This window comes from Molothrus ater, chromosome Z (assembly GCF_012460135.2).
Source record: "Molothrus ater isolate BHLD 08-10-18 breed brown headed cowbird chromosome Z, BPBGC_Mater_1.1, whole genome shotgun sequence".
In the NCBI taxonomy this organism is placed as follows: Eukaryota; Metazoa; Chordata; class Aves; order Passeriformes; family Icteridae; genus Molothrus; species Molothrus ater.
In genome coordinates, this window is record NC_050511.2 from 47372133 (window position 1) to 47390397 (window position 18265).

The 18265-nt window shown below is 39.7% G+C and overlaps 1 protein-coding gene across 1 annotated transcript in view; it reads left to right on the plus strand.

The window, feature by feature from the left end:
• The first annotated feature begins 1 nt into the window (after position 1).
• Positions 2-18265, plus strand: part of NCBP1 (nuclear cap binding protein subunit 1) — a 28962-nt gene continuing 10698 nt past the window's right edge. The window contains exons 1-18 of the mRNA XM_036403624.2: positions 2-171; positions 309-394; positions 1068-1168; positions 2218-2374; positions 3403-3510; positions 4016-4137; positions 4635-4704; positions 5358-5573; positions 6172-6269; positions 7525-7588; positions 9786-9896; positions 10298-10362; positions 11097-11159; positions 12472-12546; positions 13611-13714; positions 14548-14670; positions 15057-15159; positions 16329-16422. Coding sequence (XP_036259517.1) covers positions 138-171; positions 309-394; positions 1068-1168; positions 2218-2374; positions 3403-3510; positions 4016-4137; positions 4635-4704; positions 5358-5573; positions 6172-6269; positions 7525-7588; positions 9786-9896; positions 10298-10362; positions 11097-11159; positions 12472-12546; positions 13611-13714; positions 14548-14670; positions 15057-15159; positions 16329-16422 — 1794 coding nt within the window. The 5' untranslated portion in view covers positions 2-137. The remainder of the gene's footprint in view (positions 172-308; positions 395-1067; positions 1169-2217; positions 2375-3402; positions 3511-4015; positions 4138-4634; positions 4705-5357; positions 5574-6171; positions 6270-7524; positions 7589-9785; positions 9897-10297; positions 10363-11096; positions 11160-12471; positions 12547-13610; positions 13715-14547; positions 14671-15056; positions 15160-16328; positions 16423-18265) is intronic.

Genomic DNA, 18265 nt, shown 5'->3' on the forward strand with positions numbered 1-18265 from the left:
GGGAAGCGGCGCACTTGGTCGGCCCGCGCGGGGTGTCTCGGCCCAGTGCTTCTCGGAGCTCTGTAGCGCTCCGCACAGCTCCTCACCGCTCCTCCCGCCTGCTCCTCTCCGCCTGCTCCTCTCCGCCGCTCCTTGCCATGTCACGGCGGCGGCACAGCGACGACAGCGATGGTGAGCCCCGCGTCCCCCCCGAGGTGGCCGGGCAGGGAGGGTGGATTGGGCGGGATGGAGCAGCGGCGGGATGGAGGAGTGAGCAGCAGGGTTACTGCGGCGTGGGTAACGCTGTGCTCGGTGTGTTGTCGGAGCAGGGCAGCCCCACAAGAGGCGGAGGACGTCCGAGCCGTCGGAGATCGAGGAGAGGCTCGAGTCGCTCATCTGCAGGGTGGGAGAGAAGGTAGGCGGGCCGGCGGCTCGGGGGAGTTAAAGCCTTGTTTCCCTTCGCCCTCTCCCTTTCCCGTGCGTGATGTGGGGGCACTTCGTCGGTAGTAGCGACCCTCAAAAAAAATACTAATTTTATGAGATGGGGGGAAAGTTGCCGTTTTTTCGCTAAGCCACGTGCTGTGGCGGGTAAGGGTTTAAATCGTAGCATAGTGCTTCCCAATCGGCAATAAACGGCCGGGGGATAGTTAATATTGTATCTAAAGATGGTGCTGATGGTCCTAGCCTGGGAAGGGTGTGGAAGAATTAAATGGTCTTCCTGCAGCATAAGTTTCCAGTCCCGACAATAGGGCTGATGGAGGAGGCGGGGGTGGCAGAACAAAAGATGATGATGGTCTGAAAAACAAGGTGTTGTTAATCAATGTTTAGCCGCGCTACCGGGGTGTTCCCGGGGTGATATTAGATCTTGCATCCCTGGGGAAAGTTCCTAGCCAGGGAGCTTGGCGGTCGGGTGCAGCTCTTCCTCGGCAAGCGAGAACAGATGTTCGCTGCTGGTGGATTGTTGCCCTGAAAAATGAGGCGACATGAAAGGATGCTCTTGTCCAGCTTCATTGTCTTGCATGTGAGAGTTGAACTAGTTCATTTTGCCTGGTTGATAAAACGGGGTTTTTTTTCTATTTTCATTTTAGAGTAATTCGTCTTTGGAGAGCAACCTGGAGGGCCTAGCTGGTGTTTTGGAAGCTGATCTCCCAAATTACAAAAGCAAGATCCTAAGAATACTATGTACTGTGTACGTATTGAGAAGGTCTGGGAAGGTGGGATGTGCTTTCGTTGTGCATAAGTTTAGTGTTTAAGGTAGTTTAAAAGCCATGAATAGCTCTTGTTCCTGATTGCTGTCATAGCCTAGAGTTTGTCTTACTACAAATGAAATAAATAGAGGAACAAGCTCATAACTTACTGGGTATAATTCAAGCTCGAAGCAGGTAGATGAAACATTAGAACTGGTCTGCAGTAGCTGTGGGAACACAGCAATGCCGGGCAAAATCCTGTTTCACATTAAGTGCTTAATACCACCGAAGTGGCTGCTAACAGCTACCTTTGTTGTTATCTGTGATGATTTCTCGCAGCTTTGTCTTCCCTGGCAGGCAGGTGCTCATGCCTTTGTAAGCCCATTTGCTAGAGGATAGGAACTGGGAACGAGAGGAGCAGAAACCAGGTTCTCTGGTGGCTGCCAGCTCTCCTTCCTCTCCCTCGCAAAGTGCAGAAGCAGAGGTGCCATGTCAGGGTCACTCGATGGTGTTGAGGGAGAGATTGTGTAGGATCTGTTGCAGGAGGTAAAACAAGTCCGAAGGAAGGGTGTGGTGGCAGACTATTAAACCTGTGCTAAGGTTTTGCAGATACTTAAAAGTCTATTTTGTAGCAATGTTTTTATTAAAAGCTAAGTAGTGTGCTTCCTTCCCGGGCAGCGGACAGATACCGCTTATAGTGTACTTACGGGTATACAAAAATGGTTGACGTAAATTACTTTTTTACAGTAGGACATGGCCTTCCCATGCTGTGTATAACATTATTTATTCATTGCGAACTTAAAACAACTTTTTGCATACTTGCAATAAATTCTGTCACTAATATTATTTCTCCAACCCTCCGGTATAGTCAGCACTTAGGTGTATATATAAAAAGCAAATTTTTAGTACAAGAAAGTGATAGCAGCTGTCTTTTCTGATTTCCTCATGAGGCAAGTTTGACTTAGAGCAGGCAGATTCTAAGATGCAATGTTGTGGCCAATTGGCACGCGATGAACAAACAGCTAACACAGTATTTCTTTTTCTGTGTCAGCGCACGTCTGCTACCAGAGAAGCTTACTGTTTACACGACATTGGTGGGCTTGCTGAATGCCAGGAACTACAATTTTGGCGGGGAATTCGTGGAAGCCATGATTCGTCAGCTTAAAGAATGTCTGAAAGTCAACATGTATAATGAAGCTGTGCATTTAGTAAGTGGAGTTTTATTTGTCTGTTTGCTTCATGTCCTTTTTCTTTCCTCCTTTCACCTTTTTATTACCTGCAATGTGTGTTTCAGTGTCTTGTCGTCAATGTGCAGTACACTGTAAATATTCCAAGAGGAAATGTGTGTTATGTGAGAAGTATTTTCTTTCTCACGGACGAGGAGTCGCATTACATTTGCAAATTTATTTCCAACAGTATCTTTTTCAGAGTGAAAAATTCAATTTGTGTTAAACGGAGGTACTTTTCGCTGCTTGTCCTTCAGTCATATGTAAAAGATTTTAAAAAAAAAGTCCACTTTCCTTGTATTCAGAGGTACATGACAATCCTGTGCCTCCTCTGGAAAAAAAAATTGAAAAGAAAATAACCACTGTAGTTCTTAAAAGCTGTTTTTGATGTTTGGTTACATTCTTCTGATAAGGGTAAAGATCAAGCCGTCAGTTTTAAGTGCTGGTTGTCTTTGAAACCATTTGCTCCATCCTTGCTGATTATAGATTTTGTCTGCTGTAAGGTATTGGACACCTCAGCAGTGTCTGATTTAGAAGCCCACTGCCAAATTCCCCACCTTTTTATGAATCCCACTGGTGAAAATTAAGATTCTAGTCAAGAGACTGATGTTAGGTCAACTGTAGGACACTTCTACTAATACGCTCTAATTGCTAGAACTTCTGTTATTTTTCTTATCTGATACTGTATAGAATAGAGAGAAGTACCACGGTTTTCTTCTGTAATATCAGTTTGCATGTTTCCCACCATTCCTTATTTAGGAATATTATCCTTATGTTATTGCAGTGGGAGGGATTAGGACATTATAGTGAACAAAATGTTAGGCAGCACGTATGATGTTTGTCATTGAAAGGTGAGTCTGTGCAGTGTGCAGTATTTCAGCCTTTGTGGTACTGAATGAGTATTATACTTTTATTAGTGGTTTACTTTAATAATTTCGGTAATGTTTATTTGTAGGTGTGCCGCCAGATCAAAATGTATTAATTTAGAATGTTCTTTTTCTCTTCTTTAGGTACGTTTTCTGTCTGATCTCGTGAATTGCCATGTAATAGCTGCGCCTTCAATGGTAGCTATGTTTGAGAACTTTGTGAGTGTGACCCAGGAGGAGGACGTACCCCAAGTAAGCAAAAGATCTGGGGGCTCCCTGGGCCTGTTTCACAATTTCTTTGCACTGTTTGTTCGGTCCTTATGCTTAGAACAGGGAGGTTTTAGGGAGGGGAGCCTAAATGGATTGACACATGCAGTTTCCTGAGCGTTAGTGAAAGGAGGCTGTGGCAATTGGGAAATACATGTACAGTAAGATAGTATGATGAAGTGGCCAAATTGAAATTTATTTTACCTTACTCTGCAAATTGCAGATTGTGCCTAGCTTTTCTGCTGTACTGAACATTTGGAGAACTTTGAAAGTGATGCCATTTATCCCATTTTTTAAGTCTGCCTAACACAGTTCAAGTGAAAAATTATACTTTTCAAGCATGAATAATTTTTCTGGTGCCTTGCCTGTCCAGTTGCAACTGCTGGTCTTTACATTCCCCCAAAACAACTTGCTGATGTTTTAAATGGAAATGCATGTGTACGGAATCTGCTGGAGCTTACTCAAGTTTTGGTGTATTACCTTCCTCTAGGTGCGATGTGACTGGTATATGTTTGCATTTCTGTCATCTTTGCCTTGGGTTGGAAAGGAGTTATATGAGAAGAAGGATGCTGAAATGGATCGTCTCTTGTCTCAGGCAGAAAGCTATCTGAAGTAAGTTGTAACTGGTTACAAACACTCTCTTTGGTATCTGTTCAAGTGTGAAGTAATAGTCTTGACTTTTGCTCACCTTAATGTATTCTAAAACTTCAGGTGTGAACCATTTTGTGGGGGGAAAACAAAGCCCTAAAAATACAGTAGGTGGAGAGATTTTTGAATTTGAAAAGCTTTACAGTCTTGTCTAGTTCTAGCGTATGTTTAAGGTCTTGTTCTGCCCATGCTCATGCAGCTGGAGTTGTAAGTGCTGTTAATACAGATAGATTGTTGCATTAGTCCTGTACAGTGTGGTTGCTTTCTGTCTAGGTGCTTCAAGTTGATGTTGTCAAGTTACTATGACGAATGTATTTTAAGGATCACAAACCTGTTTTTTATCTACTGTGGACTTTATCAGCTGAAGAGAATGAATAGTAGCACACACACACACACAATAAAAACAAAACTGCTGTCCTAAATTAGTCTGTTAAAGATCATGTTTTCTCTTGTTTAAACAGACGCCGCCAGAAGATTCATGTACCCATGCTGCAAGTGTGGACTGCTGACAAACCACATCCACAAGAAGAGGTAACTAGACTTTACACTTCATTCCTTCAGAAAGCTGGAAAAATAATTTCGTGCTGAGGTGTTCTTTTATCATGAAATTAGAAGGCATCTCTTAAGAGTGAATGCTTTGATTTGCCTCCTATTTGCCATTGATTCCAAAAAGTTCTGTATGGGGAATTCTTTTGCAAGTATTGGGCTGAAATAAGAGGTTGAGTTGAGTAAGAAGGAGGGGATTCTGTTGTTTGCTGCAAGCCCCTGAGGAAAACTTATGAAGTAAATTATAGTGTTTTATTTTGATCTGTAGGTTACAGGGCTTCATGTTAAAAGGAATTTTTGTGTGAAACTGTGAGCATGCTGGGATATTAGGATGCTTTTAATATCACCAAAGAGTAGTGACTGTTCTCTGCTGTAGTTTCTCTGGGGCTCCTCAGGTGCCTGTTGGTGTTTAAAAAATTGCCAGAAGTTAAATTTTGCTGACACAAAGCTGTATGGACTCAGGAATAGTTCTGACATTTAGGGTTCTTAAATTATTTGTTCGTTTATTGAATCAGCAGTTTAAGAAACTTTTTTTTTTCTGGATGTAGTAAGGAATGTATACATTTCAGATAGTTCAGGAAACTGCCCTTTTTATTCAGAGATTCAGCAGATCTAATGTTTCTCACCTTTCCCTTCAGTATTTAGACTGCCTTTGGTCTCAGATTCAGAAATTGAAAAAAGACCGTTGGCAAGAGCGGCACATCCTGAGGCCCTACTTGGCTTTTGACAGCGTGCTCTGTGAGGCACTGCAACACAATCTGCCTCCCTTCACACCCCCACCCCACACTGAAGATTCTGTATATCCGATGCCAAGGGTTATTTTTAGGATGTTTGACTACACGGATGACCCTGAGGTGAGTAATTGCCATGTGGAATGGTGAGTGGATTTCACAGTTAGGTTCCTGGGGCAATATTGGTGAAAATGTGATGTATGTGATGTCCTCTCTCCCAGGACAGTGAGTGGTTGGAAGGCCAGCAGCAAAATTGAGTCTTCTGCCTTTTACTTTCGCTTACTGGCCTCTGGTTTTTGCAGTGGAGAAGACCATGAGTGTGTATTCTTTCCACTCTATGGCTTTAGGCTAGGCTTTTGTAGTCTAGCTTAGCTGGGGTTTTTTTTTTTTTCCAGTGATTCCACAAAGCAAGGGAAGAAGCAGACGCTCTTACAATCTTACAGAACTTAAAATCATGTTCTCTAACTTTGTTCTTATCTCTTCTTCTAATGAGTCCCACTATTCGTTTTGTTTTAAACATGGGTGACTCTGAGGTTTGTGTGGAAATGTGTCATACCAGCTTTTTTTAGTTCTGAAGGATACAGGGCAGCTGAGACCTCATGGTGTTTATGTGGATGTTGGGCAACTTTTTTCTACCTGTAAATGTATCTAAGAAAGCTTGCTGCCTATGGTACTACTGCATTAGCAGTGATCTTCATGAATGTTCACTTTTTCTTACCAGGGTCCTGTCATGCCTGGCAGCCACTCCGTTGAGAGATTTGTGATAGAGGAGAACCTCCACTGCATCATCAAATCTCACTGGAAAGAGAGAAAGACTTGGTAGGAGAAGCTTAGTACTGGGAGGCTGTGGCACTTTTTAAATGCTACTGTGGCTTTGGTGCCAGTGGGGATATGACCTGCACTGGTTAGGCAAGAGCTGCAGATCAAACGTTTCTTGAAGCTGGTGGTGAAAGTTTATTTACTGCATTTATCTGTGCTGAAACTGTTGCCCGGAATACTGTGTATCCAAAACATCCAGATAACAGAGAGTGTCTGTAATCCAGAGAGCAGTAGTTTCTCGGGAAGGGAATCCCTTGGTAATATGGTATGTGCTGCAAAAAGTATGCAGACATGCCTTATTCCTCATGGGACCTCTGTGGAAAATGTCGTTGTGTTGTCCTTCCTGGAATGCTGATTAGCTGGGACACTGAGCATGGAGCTGGTTCATCTGCAGCTGACTGAGCATTGGTGTTTATGGACACCTCCTTGTTGTGCTTCCTGTGGGAATTACATACCAGAGATAATTGAGTTCACTCTGGGAAGTCACTGCAGGGCCAGATTTCATCAGTTTCAATTCAGCTGTGCCAGGAGGCAGTCAGGGCACTTTTCTTTATTTCTGCCCAAACACTGTCTGATGTGGATAATTGATAACCAAGATGGTTTGCCACAGCCGTCACACTTCTGTATGAAAACTAGCAAACCTAGAAATAATGTTTGTGGTAATGGCATGTGATAAAGTTTTGTGGTTGCAGCTCTTTGATCCAGCAGAAACTATAAATTTGGTGTTGTTGCTGTTGCTGGGATAGTCTTCATTAATTCTCAGAGGACAGTAAAAGAGAGATACAAGATTTGCCAGAGGTAGTTGTTTGCTTTGCACAAATGATAGGTGATAATGAGCTGATTAAAGATAAGGCATTTTAAACATAAGAGTTTGGTATACAAACGTTAGCTTCATTGTATTTTCAAGTCATTCCAAACATATAATTGTTTGGGATAATTTTTTCCCCTTTTCATGTACACATGCTACAATTACAGATCACTGTGACTTTCTGTGCTAAACCTTTGTGGTTAGCAGGATAGTGTTCAAGCAGTGTTACTGCTGCACAGAAAGTACATTGTTACATATCCTAGTTTAGGCAGTGATAGTGGGTCCTTGTGCTATTTCTTTTCTTTAGTGCTCTGAGGGTCAAATAGCAGATTTTTGAAGGATTATTGATTTGTTTCATGCTGTTTAATTTTCTTTAATTCTCTTGCTTGAGTTTTATATCACATTTGCTGTGTTATGTCTGAATTTAATGTGTCTTTGGTTTTACAGTGCTGCACAGCTGTTGAGCTATCCAGGAAACAACAAGATCCCTTTGAACTACCATATAGTAGAGGTATGGATTTTAGAGATCACCTCTTTGGTGCTCCATTATTTCATTAGTAACACATCCCTGTTAGATCCATTATGGGCTCCTTAAAGTACAGTTTGATTTGGGAATGAACCAGATTTTTGTTAAATTCAACCAGCGGCTTTTAAGTGAGCAGGTTATGTACACTTGAGTGATAGTCTTGTGCTTTTGTTGTCATTTTAACTTGGTGCATTCAGTTTTAAACTAAAATTCAAGAGGAAACGTACAAAAACTGAAATTCAAGGAACTCAATTGAAACATGGGAAAAATCTGTTTTTAATGCTAAGGTGATTAAGCAGTGGAAGAGTTGCAGAAGTTCAAAACCTAGCAGGACACAGCCCTAAGCAGCCTGGTCTAAGTGACTCTTGCAGTATGCAGGGGGCTTTAGACTTGATAATATCCAGATAGACTCAGCCATTCTGCATGATTTTATGTTTTGATCGTGTAAATTGTTTTGTCCTACTAGCCCTGAAAAGAACTTGTAGTGCAGTAGCAACATGTTTCCTCTGGGACATTCTCCTTAATGGAGAATTCTAGATAGCTGTTACATGTACCAGCAAAGCAGCACAGATCTTCTTTTAATGCCTTCATTGAAAAGTATTTTCAAGTTGCAGAGCCATATTCGCTAATTTTCATCAAAAATTCAGAGGAATTAACAAAGTACAATAAAAGCATCTTGTTGTATAAAGGCTTTATGAAGAAGTAATTAGAAGTATGGTTTTTTCAGTATGATGTCATAATTTTTAATTATGACAAGAAATAATCCCATGTAGAATATTGATCTTAAAGTAAGATTGAGAATTACTTTTGCCACCAAAATGCCAAATATTCTGATTGCTGTGAAATTGCATGAGTTTTGGTCACCTCTGTTCATTTTTTTACTCTTCAGAGTAAAAATTTTACACTTCAGAACATATTAAATTTATTACATTAAGCAGTGTTGAAATTAGGAATAATTTTATTATTCCTAATAAACATTGAAGTATATGCAGTGATTTTACATCCAGTATCTTGAAGTGCTGTAAAAAGTGATGAAAAAACTGAAAGTGTACAAATTCTATGACTAACACTGTAAAAATTTCCTTTTTTTCCTTATGAAATTTCACTGAGTTTCACAATCCAATTTATTGTCCAGTTATTATTTCCTATCTTAAAAAATGGAGCCATTTCTGCCCAACAGAGTTCTCCCTACTTTTTGGCCATATCATTCTGAACAAAATGTCCAAATTATGCTGACACAGGAAGGTTCCCCAGCATCTTACAGTCTCTTCATGCTTTTGAGTCCTTCCTTAGAAAAACAAGTTCTAGCCAATGTGTTTTCACGTGATGTTTCGAAATTTAGAAATTGATGTTGATTTGTTATACAAGTAGGCTCCTTTAAGCATTATTCAGAAATTTAAAGAGGAAACTGATCAACCATAATGAATCAAAGTTTCCCGACTCCTTTGATGAAATTAATTTTAGTTGAGAGTGGAATACAAAATAAACAGAAACTCAAAGGTGGATGTTGTACAGTGATGATTTTTTGCATAGCACTCAGAGGTTGACATGCTGTTATTATAGGCAAACTTTAAAACCACAAATGCTTACTTCAGGATTATTTTCATGTTTCCTAGAAGGGTTTTTCCAAGGGGCGGCGAGCATATGTATTTGTTGTATGAAATGCTAGTTGTAATTCTCAGTTTAAAGTTGTGACTTTATTTATATGTGGTTTTGTATAGGAGAAAAGAGGACATAATGGAAAATATAAAAGTGTAGTGTTAATGCATATATTCTTTTCATACTAAATGCTTAGGCTTCATTATTTACTACTCAACAAGATCAGATTATTTCTGCATTTCTCAGATCATATGGTATCACTGCAATGGGTCATGTTATAACTATGCCCATTTCTACACTTACATGTTATGTTTGTTGAACATAATACAGTGTAATGCTGGTGTTCTGTTGGCATGAACTGATAAGAGCAGTTGGAGTGGACTGTATTAGTAGAGTGTTGTCTCTACTAATACAGCTGCCTCTTACTGGTTCTTTCTCTTTTTCCTGGGATGTGCATTTGATAGAAAAATATAAGTGTTTTGGGATAGGTAATTATTTAAGATTGATGGCCACTGTTGAGAAGCTGAGAGTTGTGCAGGACACATTGAACTGTGCTCTTATTCTGTGATTTCCTCTCCCACAGGTAATATTTGCAGAGTTGTTTCAGCTGCCGTCTCCACCACATATTGAAGTCATGTACACAACGCTGCTGATTGAGCTGTGCAAACTTCAGCCTGGCTCCTTACCACAAGTTGTATCCTTTCTGTGCTCCTGAGGAGCATTTATGAAATGAAGTCTTTGTTTGTTCTGTAGCTGATGGGACAGTAATAAATACTATTAATATTTCACAGTATCTGCAGGAAACTTTTCCTGTAACACTTGCACTGCTTGTTGCATGATGTGAATTCTGTCCTTCTGTGGAAGAAGCCAGCAGTCTTGTTGGCTGATGGCTAATGCCATAATGGAAGAAGAGGTTGGGATTACAGGGTGGAACTCACAATATTCTTTGCTTTTTCTACTGTGGATTTACCTGATTTTGGAGTAGGCTCAGGGAGCTTCCAGTACAAAAAGTTGATGGCATTCTACTAAAACTGGAAAGGAAAAACATCTGACTTACCTACTTCTTTTTTGTAAGCCTTAATAAGAAACTTGAAGCTTGCACAAGCCACAGAAATGCTCTACATGCGTTTGGATACAATGAATACCACATGTGTGGACAGGTAAGTGTGTTTTGGAGATGGTGGAAAACATTCCTTGATATCCAGTGTAGAAGAAAGCAAAGAGGCTGTGGAAAGAGTAGTCAGAACGTATCTTGTTAGAGCTACCTGATGTTATTCAAAATGTTCTGGGAGCTCTGGCTTTGAGTGATCTCCAGAGAAGGTGGAGGGTTTACTGCTTGCCTCTCCTCCCAGGAATGCCCCCCCGCAGGTGACAAGTCCAGCTGTCTGTGCAGGACAGTTGAGATCGGTGACAATTTTTCTGAGTTAAGAATTGTTCATGGTTGCACTGTAGCACTCTGCTACACACTGTGCCTACTCCCTAGTGGTTGGGGGCATGACTTGGAAGAGAAGTTGATGGCATATGTGCCACACAGAGGAGGAGAATGGTGGTGATTTTAGCCTTTCAATGAAGACTTCATTGAGTAGGAGAGTGCTTAATGACTCATTGAAAATGTGGAAGTTGTGTATTCACAGTAAGTTTACATTTTAATTGGTTGTTAAATACGTGATCTATTCATGTGAAATGATTGACAGGCTATTTGTCCATAAAACCTTTATGACTTTCCAAACTGAGTCCTTTGTATCTCGGGTTTTACAACCTGTTTAATGCTGTAATAGCTTAAAGAGTTTAGGCTCGTCTTGGAAAAGTGGAACGCATTTATAAGAAAAGCTCAACGGAAAGTTTTTCTGCATTTCTAACATTTAATGGAGCTTTTTTTTTTCTATTAATTAAGATTTATTAACTGGTTTTCGCACCACTTGAGCAACTTTCAGTTCCGTTGGAGCTGGGAAGACTGGTAAGTTTATATCCTTTGGATTCAAACCTGATATTGCTAAAACTTTACCGTTTCAAACACATCCAGAAAGCGTCACAGTATCTGTGACCCTGTTAATGGCTTTCCTCTAGCTTATCAGAGACTTTTTGTTATCTGTCCACCAGCACTCAGTAGGAGATTATCTTGATAATCTCTTTAATCACTGTATTGTCCCTGGTGAACTCAAGGCAGTGTATGCATTCCTTAAAGAAGGGAAGCAGAAATGTGATCCTTTAATTTGTCCTGTACTTTCTGTCAGTTGCTAACAAACTTTCCGAAATGCCTCCACATACCTTTTCTTTACTTCAATGTTTTGTGCTTACTCTTTGTATCCTGAATTCATTATGTTGTTTTGCTCTCTGCCCTACCCTAAACCTTTCATTATAACTTTTATCCTTCAGACCTTGTGGTCTTTTTGCTACCTGCCAAATCCTAGTGCCTGAAGTTCCTTCAGAGTTTGCCCTGCCATCTGTTCCTACTGTGCCAGATTTTGAACCTGAATCTGTAGCAGGAGCTCCCTGGAGCCCATTAATGTCTGTGCACAGGTTCCCTGAGATTTCTGTTCCAGGCACCCATGTAGCAAGGGAGATTCCCTTGAGGCCAAGTCCTCCATGGAGTAGTTTCCAGAGCCTGTGACTGTACCTGCTTTCTGTAGGTGATCTGCCTGAGAGTCCTTGTGGAGAGGGGTTCAACCTTCCCATAGGGTTCTGTGGCTTTATTTAAGTTTCATGCACTGTCCTCTTGTGGAGTTGAGTGCTTGGTGGCTATCCTGGCATGCATCCATGGTAATTGACCAGGCAGCAGTCTTCAAAGAGTTAATTTTAGTTTGCCTGAATGTTCCTTGATGGCAGTGCTTCTGTGGATCTCTCTCACAAGAGACTTTTTTCACAAAGCTTGCAAGTAACTGTATTTCAGGCTTTTCTTTACCTGCAATGCATCTGAAATCAGCCAGAAGAACTGAGGGAGAAACATACTGTAAAATCACTCAAGATTCCTTTCCTAAGGAAAGGGAAAGCCAGCTAACCATATCCACAAATTATTTTTAGTGTGGTGGGGGAAGGGAGGTTACTTGAAAATTTATCAAACAGAGATGAGATGAAATTCCAGGAATGCTAATTGCCAATAAGGAAGTAGTGATTAACTTATGTCCACGACTTAAAGTGCCTACACTCCAATGGTCCAGCACCCCCATTTTCATCAGACTGTGATTGTTTTATTCTATCAGACCAAGCCAAAAAGAGACTAACAAAACAAAATGCTTTTGCAAAAACCATTGTATTTTGTCATTTGATAGGTCAGATTGTCTTACTCAGGACCTTGAAAAACCCAAACCCAAATTTGTGAGAGAGGTTTTGGAAAAGTGCATGCGGTAAGTATGATCTTTCCATAGTTGCATTCAAGGCAAAGTTTCATCTGAATACCGCCAGATTCCTTTTAACTTGACTCTTGTCTTGGGCACATCAATTCTTAAAATTAATTTTCAGGTAAAAGATGAGTCTGTTGTTTGTATGATTTTTAATCTGGTTTACGTGCTGTAGGACACTGCTTTAAATAGAGGGACAAACAGGCGATGTAGACAGTAGCAAGCTATCCGTGCACACCGTAGTTACATAAAGACATGCTTCACCATAGGCATGGAAAGAAAGAGAACTTAGGCTATTTTCTTGGAAACTATTCAGCATTCACAGAAATATAAGGGAACTGACCATTAATTGTACTAAAAACTGAGATCCTAGTCTTGATTTTTCTAGGTGCCTCTGATGTTCATTTACTTTAAATGAACGAACAATTGTCTAAACAAACAAAATCTCCAAACCCAACAAGACTACATAATCAGTAGTTCTGATAAGTAATCTGGGCTTAAAATTGTTAGGATTAGAGTGGTATAGAAGAGCGAAATAGTTGAAAAAGGCTATGTTATTCAGCATCTTACGTGAAAACAATCAAGGTTTGGGTGAATTCTATATCCGAAGTGTGAAAGCATTGTGCTGCACAACAAATGCATTTTTTTCTGTGGCAGTCTTCCATTTCACTGAAAACTCTGATAGCAAATTAAGTCTTTGTGAGAGTGAAATGAACCTGGAAAGTAAAATGAAGATGTCTGGTTTAATATTTTTCCCACTTTGAATACTGACATCTTACTAGCTTTCTGCAGTACAGGTTTTTGCATAAAATTTCTTACCAGGCAGCCTTTTCACAAGGCAAATTAATTGTATGAAGATGAAACTCTAACATCACAGAGTTAAAATAGAAAGCATATTCTAATAAGTTTGGTTTATTCAGCTCTTACTACCAAGCAGAAACTACCATTCTGTTGTATAGGAATCCTGAATCTTGTTCTATGGACATTATATACAGAAAAACATTATAAAGGACTTATTAGCTGTGGTATTATTCCCTTTTTAATTCTGCTGTGGAACTTACTATTTGCAGACTCTCCTACCATCAGCGAATAATAGACATTGTTCCTGCAAGTTTTTCTGTCCTCAGTCCTGCTAATCCAGTGTGCATTTACAAATACGGAGATGAGAGCAATAGTAAGTATTAAAATTACTAGTGGTCAAGTTGAAGAAGTATTTCAGAGCAAGGGAGCACACTAAACTGACTGTAACATGAGTTGTTTTGATAAAAAAGAATACAGATCAAATATACATGATTTTCATATGGGTATATATGCTTCACATGAACAATTAATATGTATTAAGCCTGGATCTCTCTAATAAAATCCTATCTGCTACTCATGAAGCAAAGAAAATCCAGATACATTAAGATACTATTGCTGATATGGCTGTGGTGTTGTGCAGTATTATTTGCCAGAAGTTTGAAATTGGACAATTCATCTATTTCACCTGTTTAAGCACAATACTATGGAAATCAGCATCTGAAGTGATAATGAGAAATTATTTTTTGAACTTCATGGAGCACTAGAATATTTTACCGGTAAACATGATTTAATGAGCATACAGAAGGAACAGATAACATAAAGACTGAAGTAGAGAGGGACCTTATTATTCCTTTTATTGCTCAGTGTAAATACAGTCCTAAGCATAAAAGTGTCATCATCAAAGATATAGTGAGGAAAAACAAGGAAGTATTGTATTTTTAGAAACCTGGTGGAAACTGAAGCAGAGCTTTAGTGAGGAACGTGATTGCCTCACATCTAAAAGTTCTACTCCAAATTTTGAATTTAACATGAAGACCAGAAAATGTGTTGATCAATTTTATGGCATATTGAGGTTGACAATGATATTAGAAACACAAAGTTTTAGATGTAGCTGGGAAGGGTACTTGTTTCTCTGAGGGCCAGACTGATGTTAAAAGTGCTTACTTGCCTTTCAACATTTTTGACCTTTTTTTGTTTTTTGTTCAGGGTCTCTTCCTGGATATACTGTGGCACTCTGTTTAACAATCGCAATTAAAAATAAGGCCAGCAATGATGAAATCTTCAGCATTTTAAAAGATGTACCTAATCCAAACCAGGATGATGATGATGGTAAGATACAAATTGTCATTTATTCTGTGTGTCGACTGATCTGCCATGCTTTGGAGCTGAATGTGTTGGTTCACAGACCTGTATGCTTTTCCTTCTAGTAGTTTGTTTCAATTGAGCAGTAAATACACCACTGCTAGTTTTTTTTTCTGTGAACATCTTACATGCAGAGGCCTGCTTGTTTTTTCTTATAGAGATAACCTGGTGCTTGAGGTGTGCTTGCAATTATTGATGGATTAAAAGAATTTACCATCCCCTTTGCTTTCAGTGGCAGAGGGCAGTTCTGAAATTCAGTGCTTCTGCCCTAAGAGCTTCTGTCCCTTCATGTATGAGTAGCTTACATGCTTTACTTGAAGTATTTAATAGTTTCAACTTCAAATAACTTGCAGGTGAAGGATTTACTTTCAACCCTCTGAAAATAGAAGTCTTTGTTCAGACTCTGCTCCATCTAGCTGCAAAGTCTTTCAGCCACTCCTTCAGCGCCCTGGCAAAGTAAGTATAATATCTGCATTATTTTGGAGCTCACAGAACAGTTTAATTCTGACAGTGAAATGCATGATAAAAGAAGGGGAATGCAAGCTTCAGCATTGTTGGTACTCCACAAAGCAATATGACTAGGAGAGCTAATGACATGCTTACTGAAGGAATGGTAGTGTAAATCCTACATTATACATATAGATGTATTATGCATTAGGAATGGAATTAACAGAAATATGTATGTTGCAGTCATGTGATATAAATGAGACAGGTTTGGAAAATAGTCTGCTGTTCATTTCTTCTGTCTACCAAAGCAGAGTAAAATCCATCCTAAAAGAGTTTAGAGTTCATCCCTTAAAGATAGGGTGGAACTGCAAAGAATTTACTGCACCATTTTTAGCTAAATTAGTGTTGTGTTTTTTAATCCTTTGTGATTTGGAGTTGATTTTAAGGGGTTTTGTTACATGAAAGGTAGTCACATGCATCTTAATGAGTTATTTTTCTATCTGGCCCTAAAGACAGATAAAACTACTACAAAAACGTGCACCTGGAAGCTCTACAGAGGCAATGTTAAAAAGAAGCTGCAGGTAGTAACCTGCAGTCGGGAAAAAAAAGAGGCAGGGTGATTCAAATGCTTAGACCATGGTATTTTCTCTGCTGCACAACAGCAGTGGCAGCCAAGAGATCAAGAAGAGCCTCTTATGCTTTATAGTTGTATTACAATAAGCTGGGCTATGAATGCAGTGTAGCAGTCAGAGTAACTGCTAAAATAGGTGCTTTTAGCAGCCTCTCCTTGGAAAAGAGGCACTTAAGATAAGTGTCTGAAGTTAGAGAAATACGTTAAGAGGAAGTCTAAGGCTAAAAAGGCAGCAAATTTTGGTTCAGCTGTGTATAGATGTGCACATGAAGCAGAAAAGTGGCTCCTGCTTCTGAGAGCCTGAGAAATGTAGCCTAGCTTTAGGAAGCAGGTTCACCACTAGCATGTAAGTTGCTGTTAGGAGATGTCATTTCTTTGTAGACTATTTTAGCTCAGGATGGTAATATTTTCCAGGGAACAGTTGTCTAAGAAATGCTGTAGATAGTCACATAACTTTCTTTTGGCCAATGTAAACCACTTGCCTTATATCTGCTGCTCTTTTGACCTGGTGCCAGCCTATCCATTGACTACTTACTTCTGTTAAAAGGTTTCATGAAGTCTTCAAAACGCTTGCTGAAAGTGATGAAGGGAAGCTTCATGTTCTGAGAGTTGTGTATGAGGTTTGGAAGAATCATCCACAGGTAAGAGGCTGGAATATCAAGGATCTTTGTGAGTTTCAGCTCACAGAGGTCATATATGAATAAAAAATGTACAGTTTGTTTTATATCCTTTAAGATTTGTCTATTGTCATTTGAAAGAAAGTTTAGATTTTTTTTATTGTTGCTACTACTCAAATGAAGGCCATAAAACATATGCCATCAGTGGTACTGCTTCTTTCTCAGGAAGAATTCACTGTGAAAGAGCAAGGACTGTCTTTAAGACTCAGATTCAAACTATGCTGGTTGTTAAACAAGAGAATAACTTTTGCTGAAACCATGGCTTTGTTCCAAGTTTGAGAGCAACATAAATTTAAACAAGATGTAGATCTCATTTCTAAAACAGGCCACAATCCTAGAAATGTGGAAGCCTAGAGATTTTAGGGCTTTTTTTTTTTTTCCCCACTACAACTGCTAGTGGAAGCTGTCCAGTTATTACACAGAGCTCATGCTGGAGTCACTGTTGTGTGTGGGCAGGGTGAGTAGAGCTGCAGTAGTGGCTGTTCAGAACAGATCAGTCTGACAGTGCTGGGATAATGTTCACTCTCGGGCCAGAGGAGTTGACATCCTAAAAGACCTACAAAAGATGTCTCAGTTGTTTAAGCTGTTCTGTTTCTTCTCAGCAATTGTGTTTAACATCAGCTGTCATTCTATGAATAGAAATCAATGAGGAACTTGGGCTGACTTTGCCTGCATTAGTTACTTCATGTATTCCTTGCCAGTTAGTTTGTGTTGCTGGAAAGTGAACTGTGCCTCTCAGTTGCACAGGCCAGACTATAAGAAGTGATGCCACTGAGAACCAGGAGTAAATTCTTGCATCTTCTACTAGACCTGTGGTCCATTCTCTAGTGGAAAAAATGAGCACCTAGAAGATACCTGTGCAAGCTGTTACATCTCTTAAAAACCATCATAAAATGTGGATTTAAAAAAATATATATTTAACTTACTACCCAGCTTACTGACCTTGCAAATGTGACATTTACAGTCTGACCTACTTTTTGCTGCCTTTTAACTGGATCAGAAGAAATTTCATTACTGCAATGTAATACGTGAATCAGCTTCCTCTTCATTCCTTTGTATCACAGCATTACCAAACTGAGATGGAGGTTTCAAATCCAGACTAGATAGTCATGTTAAATTTTTGTTAATAAATCAAGATCCCTTTAAAAAATCTCATGTGCAAAACTTAGGAAAGTCTGCTATTTGCTCTTCTACTTAATCATGGAACGTTTCTTCTCTTGCTTCTACTGTAGTTCAGTGGTTTTTGCTTCTGATCAAGAACTTTTTTCTTATTCCCAAATCTTCAACCTCCTTGTCACATGGAAGGAATGGTGCCTTCAGAGCAGGACACTTGTCCAGAGTCTGTTTTCAGGATGTTCACCCTACTCCCACGTCTGTGGGAACATCCTTTGATTTGGTTCAGACCAACAATGCTTATATGGCTTAAAGCACTAATGAGTGGTCTGTGCTGCAGGTAGTGACTTAATAGCAGGAGCCAGTAGTCCCTGGATTTAAAATCAAGCTGGTGGTGGTGACTTCATAAAGAGAAACTTTAACATTGAGGTTAAATATTTCCTTGAAATCCTAGATGTGTGTTTTTTGGAAGACCAGGCTAAGTAATCAGAAATCCTTCCTGGCAATGCAGAAAGACAAATAGAGCATAGGGATACTATCCTGGGACTTGAAAGTTGAGTGCTGAGTCCTCTGTATGATTCATTCAGTTATTTTAATTTTCCTTCCTTATAAGGAGGTTTGTTACACTTCCTCATTTGACAACGGGTGGTTGTAAGGATAAATACAGTGCAGGCTGTGGTTCTTAGATACTGTG